At 45.8% G+C, this 20,224-nt stretch overlaps 1 protein-coding gene across 1 annotated transcript; it reads left to right on the forward strand.

The window, feature by feature from the left end:
* Positions 1–3,848: 3,848 nt before the first annotated feature.
* Positions 3,849–16,761, forward strand: LOC139579523 (E3 ubiquitin-protein ligase RNF38-like; the record flags this gene model as incomplete). Its single annotated transcript, XM_071408240.1, is given in 8 exon segments — positions 3,849–4,007; positions 4,946–5,113; positions 6,038–6,205; positions 8,229–8,332; positions 8,573–8,657; positions 9,776–9,897; positions 12,684–12,783; positions 14,073–16,761. Coding segments are annotated over 8 exon segments (969 nt in total), but the record flags the coding sequence as incomplete, so codon positions are not given.
* Between the last annotated feature and the right edge of the window lie 3,463 nt (positions 16,762–20,224).

Consider the following 20,224-nt stretch of genomic DNA (forward strand, 5'->3'; position numbering starts at 1 on the left):
TCTCTCTCCAACATTAACTCTCTCTCTCTCCAACAGGCCTCAGTCCCAGTCTCCTATATATTAACTCTCTCTCTCTCTCCAACAGGCCTCAGTCCCAGTCTCCTATATATTAACTCTCTCTCTCTCTCTCTCTCCAACAGGCCTCAGTCCCAGTCTCCTATATATTAACTCTCTCTCTCTCTCTCTCTCCAACAGGCCTCAGTCCCAGTCTCCTATATATTAACTCTCTCTCTCTCTCTCCAACAGGCCTCAGTCCCAGTCTCCTATATATTAACTCTCTCTCTCTCTCTCTCCAACAGGCCTCAGTCCCATTCTCCTATATATTAACTCTCTCTCTCTCTCTCTCCAACAGGCCTCAGTCCCAGTCTCCTATATATTAACTCTCTCTCTCTCTCTCTCCAACAGGCCTCAGTCCCAGTCTCCTATATATTAACTCTCTCTCTCTCTCTCTCTCCAACAGGCCTCAGTCCCAGTCTCCTATATATTAACTCTCTCTCTCTCTCTCTCTCTCCAACAGGCCTCAGTCCCAGTCTCCTATATATTAACTCTCTCTCTCTCTCTCTCTCTCTCCAACAGGCCTCAGTCCCAGTCTCCTATATATTAACTCTCTCTCTCTCTCTCTCCAACAGGCCTCAGTCCCAGTCTCCTATATATTAACTCTCTCTCTCTCTCTCCAACAGGCCTCAGTCCCAGTCTCCTATATATTAACTCTCTCTCTCTCTCTCTCTCCAACAGGCCTCAGTCCCAGTCTCCTATATATTAACTCTCTCTCTCTCTCTCTCCAACAGGCCTCAGTCCCAGTCTCCTATATATTAACTCTCTCTCTCTCTCTCCAACAGGCCTCAGTCCCAGTCTCCTATATATTAACTCTCTCTCTCTCTCTCTCTCCAACAGGCCTCAGTCCCAGTCTCCTATATATTAACTCTCTCTCTCTCTCTCTCTCTCTCTCCAACAGGCCTCAGTCCCAGTCTCCTATATATTAACTCTCTCTCTCTCTCTCTCTCTCCAACAGGCCTCAGTCCCAGTCTCCTATATATTAACTCTCTCTCTCTCTCCAACAGGCCTCAGTCCCAGTCTCCTATATATTAACTCTCTCTCTCTCTCTCCAACAGGCCTCAGTCCCAGTCTCCTATATATTAACTCTCTCTCTCTCTCCAACAGGCCTCAGTCCCAGTCTCCTATATATTAACTCTCTCTCTCTCTCTCTCTCCAACAGGCCTCAGTCCCAGTCTCCTATATATTAACTCTCTCTCTCTCTCTCCAACAGGCCTCAGTCCCAGTCTCCTATATATTAACTCTCTCTCTCTCTCTCCAACAGGCCTCAGTCCCAGTCTCCTATATATTAACTCTCTCTCTCTCTCTCTCTCCAACAGGCCTCAGTCCCAGTGTCCTATATATTAACTCTCTCTCTCTCTCTCTCTCTCCAACAGGCCTCAGTCCCAGTCTCCTATATATTAACTCTCTCTCTCTCTCCAACAGGCCTCAGTCCCAGTCTCCTATATATTAACTCTCTCTCTCTCTCTCTCTCCAACAGGCCTCAGTCCCAGTGTCCTATATATTAACTCTCTCTCTCTCTCTCTCTCTCCAACAGGCCTCAGTCCCATTCTCCTATATATTAACTCTCTCTCTCTCTCTCCAACAGGCCTCAGTCCCAGTGTCCTATATATTAACTCTCTCTCTCTCTCTCTCTCTCCAACAGGCCTCAGTCCCATTCTCCTATATATTAACTCTCTCTCTCTCTCCAACAGGCCTCAGTCCCAGTCTCCTATATATTAACTCTCTCTCTCTCTCTCTCTCTCTCCAACAGGCCTCAGTCCCAGTCTCCTATATATTAACTCTCTCTCTCTCTCTCTCTCTCTCCAACAGGCCTCAGTCCCAGTCTCCTATATATTAACTCTCTCTCTCTCTCTCCAACAGGCCTCAGTCCCAGTCTCCTATATATTAACTCTCTCTCTCTCTCTCTCTCTCTCCAACAGGCCTCAGTCCCAGTCTCCTATATATTAACTCTCTCTCTCTCTCTCTCCAACAGGCCTCAGTCCCAGTCTCCTATATATTAACTCTCTCTCTCTCTCTCCAACAGGCCTCAGTCCCAGTCTCCTATATATTAACTCTCTCTCTCTCTCTCCAACAGGCCTCAGTCCCAGTCTCCTATATATTAACTCTCTCTCTCTCTCTCTCTCTCTCTCCAACAGGCCTCAGTCCCAGTCTCCTATATATTAACTCTCTCTCTCTCTCTCTCTCTCTCCAACAGGCCTCAGTCCCAGTCTCCTATATATTAACTCTCTCTCTCTCTCCAACAGGCCTCAGTCCCAGTCTCCTATATATTAACTCTCTCTCTCTCTCTCTCTCCAACAGGCCTCAGTCCCAGTCTCCTATATATTAACTCTCTCTCTCTCTCTCCAACAGGCCTCAGTCCCAGTCTCCTATATATTAACTCTCTCTCTCTCTCTCCAACAGGCCTCAGTCCCAGTCTCCTATATATTAACTCTCTCTCTCTCTCTCCAACAGGCCTCAGTCCCAGTCTCCTATATATTAACTCTCTCTCTCTCTCTCCAACAGGCCTCAGTCCCAGTCTCCTATATATTAACTCTCTCTCTCTCCAACAGGCCTCAGTCCCAGTCTCCTATATATTAACTCTCTCTCTCTCTCTCCAACAGGCCTCAGTCCCAGTCTCCTATATATTAACTCTCTCTCTCTCTCTCTCTCCAACAGGCCTCAGTCCCAGTCTCCTATATATTAACTCTCTCTCTCTCTCTCTCTCTCCCAACAGGCCTCAGTCCCAGTCTCCTATATATTAACTCTCTCTCTCTCTCTCTCTCTCTCTCCAACAGGCCTCAGTCCCAGTCTCCTATATATTAACTCTCTCTCTCTCTCTCTCTCCAACAGGCCTCAGTCCCAGTCTCCTATATATTAACTCTCTCTCTCTCTCCAACAGGTCTCAGTCCCAGTCTCCTATATATTAACTCTCTCTCTCTCTCTCTCTCTCCAACAGGCCTCAGTCCCAGTCTCCTATATATTAACTCTCTCTCTCTCTCTCTCTCTCCAACAGGCCTCAGTCCCAGTCTCCTATATATTAACTCTCTCTCTCTCTCCAACAGGCCTCAGTCCCAGTCTCCTATATATTAACTCTCTCTCTCTCTCTCTCCAACAGGCCTCAGTCCCAGTCTCCTATATATTAACTCTCTCTCTCTCTCTCCAACAGGCCTCAGTCCCAGTCTCCTATATATTAACTCTCTCTCTCTCTCTCTCTCCAACAGGCCTCAGTCCCAGTCTCCTATATATTAACTCTCTCTCTCTCTCTCTCTCCAACAGGCCTCAGTCCCAGTCTCCTATATATTAACTCTCTCTCTCTCTCTCCAACAGGCCTCAGTCCCAGTCTCCTATATATTAACTCTCTCTCTCTCTCTCTCTCTCTCCAACAGGCCTCAGTCCCAGTGTCCTATATATTAACTCTCTCTCTCTCTCTCTCTCTCTCCAACAGGCCTCAGTCCCAGTCTCCTATATATTAACTCTCTCTCTCTCTCTCTCTCTCCAACAGGCCTCAGTCCCAGTCTCCTATATATTAACTCTCTCTCTCTCTCTCTCCAACAGGCCTCAGTCCCAGTCTCCTATATATTAACTCTCTCTCTCTCTCCAACAGGCCTCAGTCCCAGTCTCCTATATATTAACTCTCTCTCTCTCTCTCTCTCCAACAGGCCTCAGTCCCAGTCTCCTATATATTAACTCTCTCTCTCTCTCTCCAACAGGCCTCAGTCCCAGTCTCCTATATATTAACTCTCTCTCTCTCTCTCCAACAGGCCTCAGTCCCAGTCTCCTATATATTAACTCTCTCTCTCTCTCTCCAACAGGCCTCAGTCCCAGTCTCCTACACGGTGACTCCTGTCCCTTCTCATCATGGTCTGGTAACTCCTCTGTATACAGGACAGCACCTCCCTCCTGTCTGCTCCTCTCAACAACAGATCCCAGCCTGCAGTGTGGTCTTCAGTACAGGACAACACTACCACCCTGTGAGTAGAGACAGTTGTGTGTGTGTGTGTGTGTGTCGTCTTCAGGACAACACTACCACCTTAACGACAGTCCTTGAATTGGTTCTCCTGGGTCATGTTCAAGAGGGCACAACATTTAGAACCTTTCAGATACAAATGTCTAGTCTGGTACCAGTCAGCTATCATTCCACTCCTTGGTCTAGTCTGGTACCATTCAGCTATCATTCCACTCCTTGGTCTAGTCTGGTACCAGTCAGCTGTCATTCCACTCCTTGGTCTAGTCTGGTACCAGTCAGCTGTCATTCCACTCCTTGGTCTAGTCTGGTACCAGTCAGCTATCATTCCACTCCTTGGTCTAGTCTGGTACCAGTCAGCTATCATTCCACTCCTTGGTCTAGTCTGGTACCAGTCAGCTATCATTCCACTCCTTGGTCTAGTCTGGTACCAGTCAGCTGTCATTCCACTCCTTGGTCTAGTCTGGTACCAGTCAGCTATCATTCCACTCCTTGGTCTAGTCTGGTACCAGTCAGCTATCATTCCACTCCTTGGTCTAGTCTGGTACCAGTCAGCTATCATTCCACTCCTTGGTCTAGTCTGGTACCAGTCAGCTATCATTCCACTCCTTGGTCTAGTCTGGTACCAGTCAGCTATCATTCCACTCCTTGGTCTAGTCTGGTACCAGTCAGTCAGCTTGTTGGTGTTTGCTGTCCCCTGGTGTAATGATGTTGCTATGCTTGTTGGTCTTTGCTGTCCCCTGGTGGCAAAAATAATTAAATGCAGATATATATCATTGACATGCACAGTAGTGTCAAACCTCACTTTCTCTCCCTCTCTCTCCCTCCCTCTCCATCTCTCCCTCTCCTTCTCTCCATCTCTCCCACTCTCCCTCCCCATCTCTCCCTCCCTCTCTCCATCTCTCCCTCTCCCTCCCTCCCTTCATCTCTCTCGCTCTCTCTCAGATCCTGGGGGCGTGTTCGGTGCAGCATTTACCTGTGCCCTACTCCTTTCCCTCCCTCCTCTCCAGTGATCCCCCTTTCCTCCTCCCCCCTCCCCACCTCTCTCACCACCCCCCTCACCTCCCTCCCCCTGGACACTTCCTTCCCTTCCCGACACAACAGTCCAGATCGGTAAGAAACACATCACTCTGATTTTTCATTATAATCATGGAATTGTATTTATGACGGTTTCTCCAAGTATCCACTCTAGTTTGTTTTTAATGTCCGTGTTTCTCCAAGGATCCACTCTAGTTTGTTTTTAATATCCTGCAATAGATGTAATGACCCTTTAACCACCTAGGTAGTGGTATTCTATTTATTTAACCTTTTTATTTAACTAGGCTAGTCATTTAACAAATTCTTATTTACAATGACGGCCTACCCCTGTTCAAACCCTCCCCTAACCCGGACGACACTAGGCCAATTGTGTGCCGCCCTATGGGACTACCCAGGCCCTTTAACCATTAAGGTAGTGGTGCTGTCCAGGCCCTTTGGTGCTGTAAAGGCCCTTTGGTGCTGTCCGGGCCCTTTAACCATTAAGGTAGTGGTCCTGTCCGGGCCCTTTAACCATTAAGGTAGTGGTGCTGTCCAGGCCCTTTAACCATTAAGCTAGTGGTGCTGTCCAGGCCCTTTAACCATGTTTGTAATGTTGAATCAGTATTGTTACTACATGGTTGGTTAAGTTGCTGCTGTTTTGCTTAACCATTCTGTGTCCAAGTCAGTCTCATATTCACATCTTAAATTGCTTTCTATTCACAATGTGCTCACTTTTTGACTTGAATTATAATTAGTCAAAGTGACTTGACATAACAGTTTTAGAATCCATTATAAACTTTTCCCCAGGCCTAGAGAACCCTTGAAACTAGAGAACAAGTTGTAACAGCACATAATCCCCTTGTATGCCTATGACCCTTCATAGCCCTTTTTGTATGCCCCTTTAATATGCCTATGACCCTTCATAGCCCTTTTTGTAGGCATGTTAAAAGGGCATATGACCCTTCATAGCCCTTTTTGTATGCTTATGACCCTTCATAACCCTTTGTATCCCTGTCATAGCCGTTGCAGAGGATAGAGAACGAGGTGGAGCTGCTTGGAGAGCACCTGTCTGTGGGAGGGGGGTTCAACTACCCTCATGGAGGACACCACCCCTCCTCCCTGCCCCCCTCCACACCCCTCCAGTTCCTGTCTCATCACGACTCCCTGTCACAGGAGCTGTTCGGAGTGGTAAGACCCCCCCCCCCCCCCCCAGTACCTCTCTCACCCTTCCTCCCTGCCCCCTCCAGTTCCTCTCTCATCACGACTCCCTGTCACAGGAGCTGTTCACCCACACCTCATGCTAGCCATCAAAACACCTGCCCAAGGGCTGTCTTGCACGGCCTCTCGTCTACGTATTTGTATTTATTATGGATCCCCATTAGTTCCTGCCAAGGCAGCAGCTACTCTTCCTGGGGTTTATTATGGATCCCCATTAGTTCCTGCCAAGGCAGCAGCTACTCTTCCTGGGGTTTATTATGGATCCCCATTAGTTCCTGCCAAGGCAGCAGCTACTCTTCCTGGGGTTTATTATGGATCCTCATTAGTTCCTGCCAAGGCAGCAGCTACTCTTCCTGGGGTTTATTATGGATCCCCATTAGTTCCTTCCAAGGCAGCAGCTACTCTTCCTGGGGTTTATTATGGATCCCCATTAGTTCCTGCCAAGGCAGCAGCTACTCTTCCTGGGGTTTATTATGACTCCCCATTAGTTCCTGCCAAGGCAGCAGCTACTCTTCCTGGGGTTTATTATGGATCCCCATTAGTTCCTGTCAAGGCAGCAGCTACTCTTCCTGGGGTTTATTATGGATCCCAATTAGTTCCTGCCAAGGCAGCAGCTACTCTTCCTGGGGTTTATTATGGATCCCAATTAGTTCCTGCCAAGGCAGCAGCTATTCTTCCTGGGGTTTATTATGGATCCCCATTAGTTCCTGCCAAGGCAGCAGCTACTCTTCCTGAAGTACATAAAACTGTACAATACATTCACAACAGATTTCACAACATGTTACAATAACACTATGTACACACAGATGGAGAACACCATGTGACAATAACACTATGTACACACAGATGGAGAACACCATGTGACAATAACACTATGTACACACAGATGGAGAACACCATGTGACAATAACACTATGTACACACAGATGGAGAACACCATGTGACAATAACACTATGTACACACAGATGGAGAACACCATGTGACAATAACACTATGTACACACAGATGGAGAACACCATGTGACAATAACACTATGTACACACAGATGGAGAACACCATGTGACAATAACACTATGTACACACAGATGGAGAACACCATGTGACAATAACACTATGTACACACAGATGGAGAACACCATGTGACAATAACACTATGTACACACAGATGGAGAACACCATGTGACAATAACACTATGTACACACAGATGGAGAACACCATGTGACAATAACACTATGTACACACAGATGGAGAACACCATGTGACAATAACACTATGTACACACAGATGGAGAACACCATGTGACAATAACACTATGTACACACAGATGGAGAACACCATGTGACAATAACACTATGTACACACAGATGGAGAACACCATGTGACAATAACACTATGTACACACAGATGGAGAACACCATGTGACAATAACACTATGTACACACAGATGGAGAACACCATGTTACAATAACACTATGTACACACAGATGGAGAACACCATGTGACAATAACACTATGTACACACAGATGGAGAACACCATGTGACAATAACACTATGTACACACAGATGGAGAACACCATGTGACAATAACACTATGTACACACAGATGGAGAACACCATGTGACAATAACACTATGTACACACAGATGGAGAACACCATGTGACAATAACACTATGTACACACAGATGGAGAACACCATGTGACAATAACACTATGTACACACAGATGGAGAACACCATGTGACAATAACACTATGTACACACAGATGGAGAACACCATGTGACAATAACACTATGTACACACAGATGGAGAACACCATGTGACAATAACACTATGTACACACAGATGGAGAACACCATGTGACAATAACACTATGTACACACAGATGGAGAACACCATGTGACAATAACACTATGTACACACAGATGGAGAACACCGTGTCCTTACCTCTATGAAGGGTTCTTACCGTTCCTTTCTCTGTCCCTCTCCCAGCCGTACCCCCACTTCATGCCTCGGCGCATCACAGGGCGTCGTTACCGCTCCCAGCAGACCGTGCCCCCGGCCCCCTACCACCCAGGCTTCCTGCCTTACTTCCTGTGAGTACTTCTTCTTCTCTTGTTGTTGTAGCAGCACCTGTGCATTAGGTATGCAGTACATGTTGGAACGAATCATGGGTTTATATGGTATAATACTGTATGATGTTATATTAGGCATTGTGATCATTTTGTTTATTGAAATGTACCCCCTCTCCCTCCCCTGTCTCTCCATCTCTCCCTCTCCTGTCTCTCCATCTCTCCCTCCCCTGTCTCTCCATCTCTCCCTTTCCTGTCTCTCAGGTCGATGCTTCCAGTGGTTCCTACAGTCGGTCCTACCATCAGTCTAGAGTTAGATGTGGATGATGGAGAGGTAGAGAACTATGAAGTAAGCTAGCCACAGAGCTAACTATACATCTATATGGTCTAGTGTAGTGGAGGTAAGCTAGCCACAGAGCTAACTATACATCTATATGGTGTAGTGGAGGTAAGCTAGCTACAGAGCTAACTATACATCTATATGGTGTAGTGGAGGTAAGCTAGCCACAGAGCTAACTATACATCTATATGGTGTAGTGGAGGTAAGCTAGCTACAGAGCTAACTATACATCTATATGGTGTAGTGGAGGTAAGCTAGCCACAGAGCTAACTATACATCTATATGGTGTAGTGGAGGTAAGCTAGCTACAGAGCTAACTATACATCTATATGGTGTAGTGGAGGTAAGCTAGCCACAGAGCTAACTATACATTTATATGGTGTAGTGGAGGTAAGCTAGCTACAGAGCTAACTATACATCTATATGGTGTAGTGGAGGTAAGCTAGCTACAGAGCTAACTATACATCTATATGGTGTAGTGGAGGTAAGCTAGCTACAGAGCTAACTATACATCTATATGGTGTAGTGGAGGTAAGCTAGCCACAGAGCTAACTATACATCTATATGGTGTAGTGGAGGTAAGCTAGCCACAGAGCTAACTATACATTTATATGGTGTAGCGGAGGTAAGCTAGCCACAGAGCTAACTATACATCTATATGGTGTAGCGGAGGTAAGCTAGCCACAGAGCTAACTATACATCTATATGGTGTAGTGGAGGTAAGCTAGCCACAGAGCTAACTATACATCTATATGGTGTAGTGGAGGTAAGCTAGCCACATAGCTAACTATACATCTACATGGTCTAGTCAACTCTAATGTAGTGGAGGTAGTTTTAATGAACTACAGTCTAGTGTTGGCTGACACATCTAGCCTCGTGTTAGTTCCAATAGCTAATGCCTAGGCTTCAGCTCAGTGGGCTAAAATGATTAAAACCTGTTGATTGGTGTGTAGATGTACACTATATCATGTTCTGCATAGTGTACATCAATCCAATGCTGTTATGTCCTCAAGGGCGAGGGAATGAACGCACCAAGGGTAGATGGGAGGACAACAAGAAGTTATCTTGTGTAGGTAGACCGGCTCTTCTCTGACCTCTAACCTTTAACCCCCCTGTCTGACCTCCAGGCCCTGTTGAACCTAGCAGAGCGTCTGGGTGAGGCCAAACCCAGAGGACTGACCAAGGCTGACATAGAACAGCTTCCCTCCTACCGCTTCAACCCCAACAACCACCAGTCAGAACAGACACTGTGAGTAGAATCCCTTCAACAACAACCAGTCAGAACAGACACTGTGAGTAGAGTCCCTTCAACAACCACCACCAGTCAGAACAGACACTGTGAGTAGAGTCCCTTCAACAACCACCACCAGTCAGAACAGACACTGTGAGTAGAGCCCCTTCAACAACCACCACCAGTCAGAACAGACACTGTGAGTAGAGTCCCTTCAACAACAACCACCAGTCAGAACAGACACTGTGAGTAGAGTCCCTTCAACAACCACCACCAGTCAGAACAGACACTGTAAGTAGAGTCCCTTCAACAACAACCACCAGTCAGAACAGACACTGTGAGTAGAGTCCCTTCAACAACAACCACCAGTCAGAACAGACACTGTGAGTAGAGTCCCTTCAACAACAACCACCAGTCAGAACAGACACTGTGAGTAGAGTCCCTTCAACAACAACCAGTCAGAACAGACACTGTGAGTAGAGTCCCTTCAACCACCACCAGTCAGAACAGACACTGTGAGTAGAGTCCCTTCAACCACCACCACCAGTCAGAACAGACACTGTGAGTAGAGTCCCTTCAACAACAACCACCAGTCAGAACAGACACTGTGAGTAGAGTCCCTTCAACAACAACCAGTCAGAACAGACACTGTGAGTAGAGTCCCTTCAACCACCACCAGTCAGAACAGACACTGTGAGTAGAGTCCCTTCAACCACCACCACCAGTCAGAACAGACACTGTGAGTAGAGTCCCTTCAACCACCACCACCAGTCAGAACAGACACTGTGAGTAGAGTCCCTTCAACAACCACCAGTCAGAACAGACACTGTGAGTAGAGTCCCTTCAACAACCACCACCAGTCAGAACAGACACTGTGAGTAGAGTCCCTTCAACAACAACCACCAGTCAGAACACACACTGTGAGTAGAGTCCCTTCAACAACCACCAGTCAGAACACACACTGTGAGTAGAGTCCCTTCAACAACCACCAGTCAGAACAGACACTGTGAGTAGAGTCCCTTCAACCACCACCACCAGTCAGAACAGACACTGTGAGTAGAGTCCCTTCAACAACAACAACCAGTCAGAACAGACACTGTGAGTAGAGTCCCTTCAACAACAACCACCAGTCAGAACAGACACTGTGAGTAGAGTCCCTTCAACAACCACCAGTCAGAACAGACACTGTGAGTAGAGTCCCTTCAACAACCACCAGTCAGAACAGACACTGTGAGTAGAGTCCCTTCAACAACAACCACCAGTCAGAACAGACACTGTGAGTAGAGTCCCTTCAACAACCACCACCAGTCAGAACAGACACTGTGAGTAGAGTCCCTTCAACAACAACCACCAGTCAGAACAGACACTGTGAGTAGAGTCCCTTCAACAACAACCACCAGTCAGAACAGACACTGTGAGTAGAGTCCCTTCAACAACAACCAGTCAGAACAGACACTGTGAGTAGAGTCCCTTCAACCACCACCAGTCAGAACAGACACTGTGAGTAGAGTCCCTTCAACCACCACCAGTCAGAACAGACACTGTGAGTAGAGTCCCTTCAACCACCACCACCAGTCAGAACAGACACTGTGAGTAGAGTCCCTTCAACCACCAGTCAGAACAGACACTGTGAGTAGAGTCCCTTCAACCACCAGTCAGAACAGACACTGTGAGTAGAGTCCCTTCAACCACCACCAGTCAGAACAGACACTGTGAGTAGAGTCCCTTCAACCACCACCAGTCAGAACAGACACTGTGAGTAGAGTCCCTTCAACAACCACCACCAGTCAGAACAGACACTGTGAGTAGAGTCCCTTCAACAACAACCACCAGTCAGAACAGACACTGTGAGTAGAGTCCCTTCAACAACAACCACCAGTCAGAACAGACACTGTGAGTAGAGTCCCTTCAACAACAACCACCAGTCAGAACAGACACTGTGAGTAGAGTCCCTTCAACAACAACCACCAGTCAGAACAGACACTGTGAGTAGAGTCCCTTCAACAACCACCACCAGTCAGAACAGACACTGTGAGTAGAGTCCCTTCAACAACAACCAGTCAGAACAGACACTGTGAGTAGAGTCCCTTCAACCACCACCAGTCAGAACAGACACTGTGAGTAGAGTCCCTTCAACCACCACCAGTCAGAACAGACACTGTGAGTAGAGTCCCTTCAACCACCACCACCAGTCAGAACAGACACTGTGAGTAGAGTCCCTTCAACCACCAGTCAGAACAGACACTGTGAGTAGAGTCCCTTCAACCACCACCAGTCAGAACAGACACTGTGAGTAGAGTCCCTTCAACCACCACCAGTCAGAACAGACACTGTGAGTAGAGTCCCTTCAACAACCACCACCAGTCAGAACAGACACTGTGAGTAGAGTCCCTTCAACAACAACCACCAGTCAGAACAGACACTGTGAGTAGAGTCCCTTCAACAACAACCACCAGTCAGAACAGACACTGTGAGTAGAGTCCCTTCAACAACAACCACCAGTCAGAACAGACACTGTGAGTAGAGTCCCTTCAACAACCACCAGTCAGAACAGACACTGTGAGTAGAGTCCCTTCAACAACAACCACCAGTCAGAACAGACACTGTGAGTAGAGTCCCTTCAACAACAACCACCAGTCAGAACAGACACTGTGAGTAGAGTCCCTTCAACCACCACCACCAGTCAGAACAGACACTGTGAGTAGAGTCCCTTCAACCACCAGTCAGAACAGACACTGTGAGTAGAGTCCCTTTAATGTTGTGTCTCTGTTCCAGGTGTTATATTAACGTTGTCTCTGTTCCAGGTGCGTGGTGTGTATGTGTGACTTTGAGTCCCGTCAGCTGCTAAGAGTCCTGCCCTGTAACCACGAGTTCCACACCAAGTGTGTTGACAAGTGGCTGAAGGTGAGACAGAGATGGTGGTATATCTATACAAGAGACTGTATTTAACAGTCAGGTGGTGATATATCTATACAAGATACTTTATTTAACAGACAGAGATGGTGATATATCTATACAAGATACTTTATTTAATAGACAGAGATGGTGATATATCTATACAAGATACTTTATTTAACAGACAGAGATGGTGATATATCTATACAAGATACTTTATTTAACAGACAGAGATGGTGATATATCTATACAAGAGACAGAGATGGTGGTATATCTATACAAGATACTTTATTTAACAGACAGAGATGGTGATATATCTATACAAGATACTTTATTTAACAGACAGAGATGGTGATATATCTATACAAGATACTTTATTTAACAGACAGAGATGGTGATCTATCTATACAAGATACTTTATTTAACAGACAGAGATGGTGATATATCTATACAAGATACTTTATTTAACAGACAGAGATGGTGATATATCTATACAAGATACTTTATTTAACAGACAGAGATGGTGATATATCTATACAAGATACTTTATTTAACAGACAGAGATGGTGATATATCTATACAAGATACTTTATTTAACAGACAGAAGGTGATATATCTATACAAGATACTTTATTTAACAGACAGAGATGGTGATATATCTATACAAGAGACAGAGATGGTGGTATATCTATACAAGATACTTTATTTAACAGACAGAAGGTGATGTATCTATACAAGATACTTTATTTAACAGACAGAGATGGTGATATATCTATACAAGATACTTTATTTAACAGACAGAGATGGTGATATATCTATACAAGATACTTTATTTAACAGACAGAAGGTGATATATCTATACAAGATACTTTATTTAACAGACAGAGATGGTGATATATCTATACAAGAGACAGAGATGGTGGTATATCTATACAAGAGACTTTATTTAACAGACAGAGATGGTGATATATCTATACAAGAGACTTTATTTAACAGACAGAGATGGTGATATATCTATACAAGATACTTTATTTAACAGACAGAAGGTGATATATCTATACAAGATACTTTATTTAACAGACAGAGATGGTGATATATCTATACAAGAGACAGAGATGGTGATATATCTATACAAGAGACTTTATTTAACAGACAGACAGCACAACTAGATGAAACAGTGTTTTGATCAGGTCTTCTTCCATTCTGTGTACAGTTGAATTCTACAAGCTTTGTCATGCACTGTAAAGGGAAGTGAACATCCATGTATGACTAGTAGAATCATCTCTGTCTCTCTCCAGGCTAACAGAACGTGTCCTATCTGTCGGGCGGACGCCTCCGAGGTCCAGCGGGATTCTGAATGACCTATGACCCCCCCCCACAGATCTAGGGTCTGCTCAGCGTCGCCACATCCTAACCTGACGCATTAGGGAGGGAAACGCAACAGACCTTAGATCAGTGTCTGGGAGCGATGTCCGTCCCCCCCCCCCCCCCCCTCCTCCGCCGCCAAGTGAACTCTTTAAGAAACAGACTCTGCCTTCTTCCTATGATGATGTTATTCTAGTAATGGCCTTTTGACTGACACACACACACACACACGTACGTACGAGGGGCAGTTGGACTTTTCCCCCTTTGTACTGTCTTACCTTCCTGCGTCATGATTGGATTTTGTCTTCTGAACGCTGTGGAGGCACTCAGTCAGACTGTGTTGTTGTCCTGACTAACCCAGTGGAGAATATGGAAGCCCAAAGATTCTGACTATTGTGACATCATCGTTGTTGTTATTGTTAATATTAATATTCTGTTCGTGATGAATCATTCAGAACCTGGATTGAGATGTGTTTTCACTAGTGGGGTTATTTTGGTTTATAAAGGCGCTTTTTTCTTAATTTACCTTTTTAAAGTGTGTGTGTGTGTGTGTGTGCTGTTGAACTCCTACAAAACACATCTACAATGTGTGTCCACCTGAAATCTAGAGAGAATGGAGGACAATACAATCTTTACATTGTTAGTATGGGTTTAAGATCTGGGTAGAGGAAGGTGTGCAGAAATACAGCGTTGTCAGTAATCGGGAAAGTGTGTGTGTATTATTTATGCAGTGCAGTACACTGGCCTCCTGCTCACACTGCCGTTTCCGCTCTGATTGGTCGATGCTGTGCACTGAGACAGGAAGTGTTTCATGAGGAAGGGGAGGGGCTTCCAGGGAGGAGAAGGGCAACAGAACCAGGGTAGTTGAGGAGGATGGGGCGGGCCTTCTCTCTCATCACTCCTCTCTCTGTATCACTCTCTCTCTCTCTCTCTCCCAGTCCATCCCTCTCTCTCTCTCTCTCTCTCTCTCTCTCCTTTTCTGTTCACTCACTCCATGTTTCAGAGAGATGGATCAGCCTCTTATCTCAGCTTACTCACACACACATACACACACGCTGAATGCACACCCCCACGCAGCAAAGGAGTGTGTGTGTGTGCTGATATGAATCGCCGGTAAACGTCCGACATTTGTTTTATTGGTCAGTTACTTAGGAAGAAATATGATAGTGGTCAAATCTGAAGTGAAACCATATTCTAGCATATCTATATATCGGTTCCAAGACCAAAGTACTGGACTATCTGGAGAATAGGGGTGTCATTTTGAGATACAACCAACGTTGTTCACTGGTCGTTCAGATCACATTGAGAAGGTGAGATTATCTGAAGTGTAGTTTTTAGGCACATCATAATGATGATTTTAGTGTGGTAGCATCACAGTTTGGGTTTAACTCCTTGGTAAAAAGGGACATATGTTTTGCCTGTTCGACCACGAGCGAGAAGATCAGTGCCTGGTTTCACTCATTCGTTCACAACCACAATGACTCTTCTATTCAGTCTCCATTCATCCCCTCTTCCTCTAGGATGCTTCTCACCCCCCCCCCCCCCCCCTTTCTCCTTTCCCTTTTTCACCCCCCCCCCCCCCCCCCCCCTGTTTTCCACTGTGTCCTCTGGCTACCCAGGGTCTTTAGAAGTAGTCCTTAACTGCTGTCATAAGCCCTACATAAGGCTGTCTTAACATGTACAATGTCACCCTATGTCAAGTTTATGTCCTGGCTTCCTACTGTCCTTCACCCACACGGTGTCACGATTCATGTTCTATGTCAGGCTCACAGCAACCTTATGTAGGCCTTACGACAGTCTTATGTAGGCCTTACGACAGTCTTATGTAGGCCTTACGACAGCTAGCAGAAGGGAAAGGTGTATTAAACCATGTCAGCCAGGCACCTGCAGTGTCTTAATATGTAAGAGATGCCTTTTTAAAAGCCAGATTTACCCTCCTTAAAGCCATGTCACCAATAGGTGGGTTAATGACCTTTAGATCAGCGTTTAGCTGGGACAAGGTCTTCACCCTACATGTTTCAAATAAACCATTCTCTCCAGTGTCCAATGTTGTCGTTGTCAGCTCGGCGTTTTTAAAGGCTAAAAAAATAAATAGTTATTGGCCGTAGCCGTGGCAACGGGGTTTGAAAAAGCTTCCGTTTTCCTGTTTTTGTTTCCTGGTTTTAAAGGTGTTATACTGTCGTCATGGCGTCCATTTTGTGTCATAGGATTCTAACTATTGTTATTGTTTCTCCTGCTTGGTACACTACTAGCAGTTACCTCATTGTCTCTTGATGTATATTCACATACGAATATAGGACATTCTGAATTCAGCTTTTCATATTGTTGATTTTTTCCCTCTTACTATTTGTCGTTGGGTTGTTTTTAATACAAAGTGTTTTATCATTTATTAATAACATGACGTCGGTAGCTTTCTTCTCCATAATGTATCATATCTGTAACCAAAATCATTTGAAGGCTTGATATTGCAAATTTTTAACAAACATTTGTACATTTTTAATGAGAGTTATTACTAGTAAGGCGTTACTAAGTGGTGAAATGAATTGTTATTTTTAATCCCTGTCCCCAGTCTTTTTGGATTACAAAGGCTGGTTCTATAATAAATGTAGAATTGCCAACTCATGGACTGTTCTCCTTTTCCTCTCACATTCTGTCGTTCTGTTCAACCTCCTGTCCTCCTGAGGATGGGCGGGTTCAACTTCATTTAACTGTCAAATGGCATCTCTTTAGTAACTGTTCTACTATATAGCGCACAGAGTGGACTAGTTACTGTCTGTTCTAGTCCTATATAAAGCACAGAGTGGACTAGTTACTGTCTGTTCTAGTCCTATATAAAGCACAGAGGGGACTAGTTACTGTCTGTTCTACTCCTATATAAAGCACAGAGGGGACTAGTTACTGTCTGTTCTACTCCTATATAAAGCACAGAGGGGACTAGTTACTGTCTGTTCTACTCCTATATAAAGCACAGAGGGGACTAGTTACTGTCTGTTCTACTCCTATATAAAGCACAGAGGGGACTAGTTACTGTCTGTTCTACTCCTATATAAAGCACAGAGGGGACTAGTTACTGTCTGTTCTACTCCTATATAAAGCACAGAGGGGACTAGTTACTGTCTGTTCTACTCCTAATTAAAGCACAGAGGGGACTAGTTACTGTCTGTTCTACTCCTATATAAAGCACAGAGGGGACTAGTTATTCAGTTCTACTCCTATATAACGCACAGATGACTAGTTACTGTCTGTTCTAGTCCTATATAAAGCACTGAGGGGACTAGTTATTCTGTTTTGTACTCCTATATAAAGCATAGAGGGGACTAGTTATTGTCTCTGTTATACTCATACTGAACAAAAATATAAATGCAACATGCAACAATTTTACAGTTATAAGGAAATTAAAGGTCATATAAGGAAATTGGTGAAATTAAATAAATTCATTAGGCTCTAATGTATGGATTTCACATGACTGGGCAGGGGCTCAGCCATGGGTGTACCTGGGAGGGCATAGGCAGGGGCTCAGCCATGGGTGTACCTGGGAGGGCACAGGCCCACCCACTTGGGAGCCAGGCCCACACACTCTAAATGAGCCATTTGCAGGCTCCCTCAACTTGTGTGACAAACTGCACATTTTAGAGTGGTCTTTTATTGTCCCCAGCACAAGGTGCACCTGTGTAATGATCATGCTGTTTAATCAGCTTCTTGATATGCCACACCTGTCAGGTGGATGGATTATCTTATCTCATTAACATATGAGAGAAATCAGCTTTTTGTGCGTATGGAAAATATCTGGGATCTTTTATTTCAGCTCATGAAACATGGACCCAACATATTGCGTTTATTTTTGTTCAGTATAGTTCCTACACATCACCTTCTATATTCAAACAAAATAGGCCTTTCATAAGCAAATGGGAAGCATCATGTTCACTCTTCTAGAACGAAAATGTAGTCTTCCTAGTAGGACTGCAACAATGATGTTGTGTGTACTGTATGTGTGTGTGTTTGTTTGTTTTGGGAGTCGAGCAAGAGTCGACTCCTTTCAACTCCAACCACAGGAGTCGAGCAAGAATCAACTCCTTTCAACTCCAACCACAGGAGTCGAGCAAGAATCAACTCCAACCACAGGAGTCGGAGTTGATTCTATAAATCGTCGTGCACCTCTCGGTCAGAGTAGAACCAGGAAGTCGTGCACCTCTAGGAAGTCGTGCACCTCTCGGTCAGAGTAGAACCAGGAAGTCGTGCACCTCTCGGTCAGAGTAGAACCAGGAAGTCGTGCACCTCTAGGAAGTCATGCACCTCTCGGTCAGAGTAGAACCAGGAAGTCGTGCACCTCTCGGTCAGAGTAGAACCAGGAAGTCGTGCACCTCTAGGTCAGAGTAGAACCAGGAAGTCGTGCACCTCTAGGTCAGAGTAGAACCAGGAAGTCGTTCTCCTCTAGGAAGTTGTGCACCTCTCGGTCAGAGTAGAACCAGGAAGTCGTGAACCTCTCGGTCAGAGTAGAACTAGGAAGTCGTGCACCTCTCGGTCAGAGTAGAACCAGGAAGTCGTGCACCTCTCGGTCAGAGTAGAACCAGGAAGTCGTGCACCTCTAGGTCAGAGTAGAACCAGGAAGTCGTGCACCTCTAGGTCAGAGTAGAACCAGGAAGTCGTTCTCCTCTAGGAAGTTGTGCACCTCTCGGTCAGAGTAGAACCAGGAAGTCGTGAACCTCTAGGTCAGAGTAGAACCAGGAAGTCGTGCACCTCTAGGAAGTCGTGCACCTCTAGGTCGGAGTAGAACCAGGAAGTCGTGCACTTCTAGGAAGTCGTGCACCTCTAGGTCAGAGTAGAACCAGGAAGTCGTGCACCTCTAGGTCAGAGTAGAACCAGGAAGTCGTGCACCTCTAGGAAGTTGTGCACCTCTAGGTCAGAGTAGAACCAGGAAGTCGTGCACCTCTAGGTCAGAGTAGAACCAGGAAGCCGTGCACCTCTAGGTCAGAGTAGAACCAGGAAGTCGTGCACCTCCAGGAAGTCGTGCACCTCTAGGTCAGAGTAGAACCAGGAAGTCGTGCACCTCTAGGTCAGAGTAGAACCAGGAAGCCGTGCACCTCTAGGTCAGAGTAGAACCAGGAAGTCGTGCACCTCTAGGTCAGAGTAGAACCAGGAAGTCGTTCTCCTCTAGGAATTTGTGCACCTCTAGGTCAGAGTAGAACCAGGAAGTCGTGCACCTCTAGGTCAGAGTAGAACCAGGAAGCCGTGCACCTCTAGGTCAGAGTAGAACCAGGAAGTCGTGCACCTCCAGGAAGTCGTGCACCTCTAGGTCAGAGTAGAACCAGGAAGTCGTGCACCTCTAGGTCAGAGTAGAACCAGGAAGTCGTGCACCTCTAGGAAGTCGTGCACCTCTAGGTCGGAGTAGAACCAGGAAGTCGTGCACTTCTAGGAAGTCGTGCACCTCTAGGTCAGAGTAGAACCAGGAAGTCGTGCACCTCTAGGTCAGAGTAGAACCAGGAAGTCGTGCACCTCTAGGAAGTTGTGCACCTCTAGGTCAGAGTAGAACCAGGAAGTCGTGCACCTCTAGGTCAGAGTAGAACCAGGAAGCCGTGCACCTCTAGGTCAGAGTAGAACCAGGAAGTCGTGCACCTCCAGGAAGTCGTGCACCTTTAGGTCAGAGTAGAACCAGGAAGTCGTGCACCTCTAGGTCAGAGTAGAACCAGGAAGCCGTGCACCTCTAGGTCAGAGTAGAACCAGGAAGTCGTGCACCTCTAGGTCAGAGTAGAACCAGGAAGTCGTTCTCCTCTAGGAATTTGTGCACCTCTAGGTCAGAGTAGAACCAGGAAGTCGTGCACCTCTAGGTCAGAGTAGAACCAGGAAGTCGTGCACCTCTAGGTCAGAGTAGAACCAGGAAGTCGTTCTCCTCTAGGAAGTTGTGCACCTCTCGGTCAGAGTAGAACCAGGAAGTCGTGAACCTCTAGGTCAGAGTAGAACCAGGAAGTCGTGCACCTCTAGGAAGTCGTGCACCTCTAGGTCGGAGTAGAACCAGGAAGTCGTGCACTTCTAGGAAGTCGTGCACCTCTAGGTCAGAGTAGAACCAGGAAGTCGTGCACCTCTAGGT

The sequence above is a fragment of the Salvelinus alpinus genome, chromosome 6, assembly GCF_045679555.1.
Source record: "Salvelinus alpinus chromosome 6, SLU_Salpinus.1, whole genome shotgun sequence".
Lineage (NCBI taxonomy): Eukaryota > Metazoa > Chordata > Actinopteri > Salmoniformes > Salmonidae > Salvelinus > Salvelinus alpinus.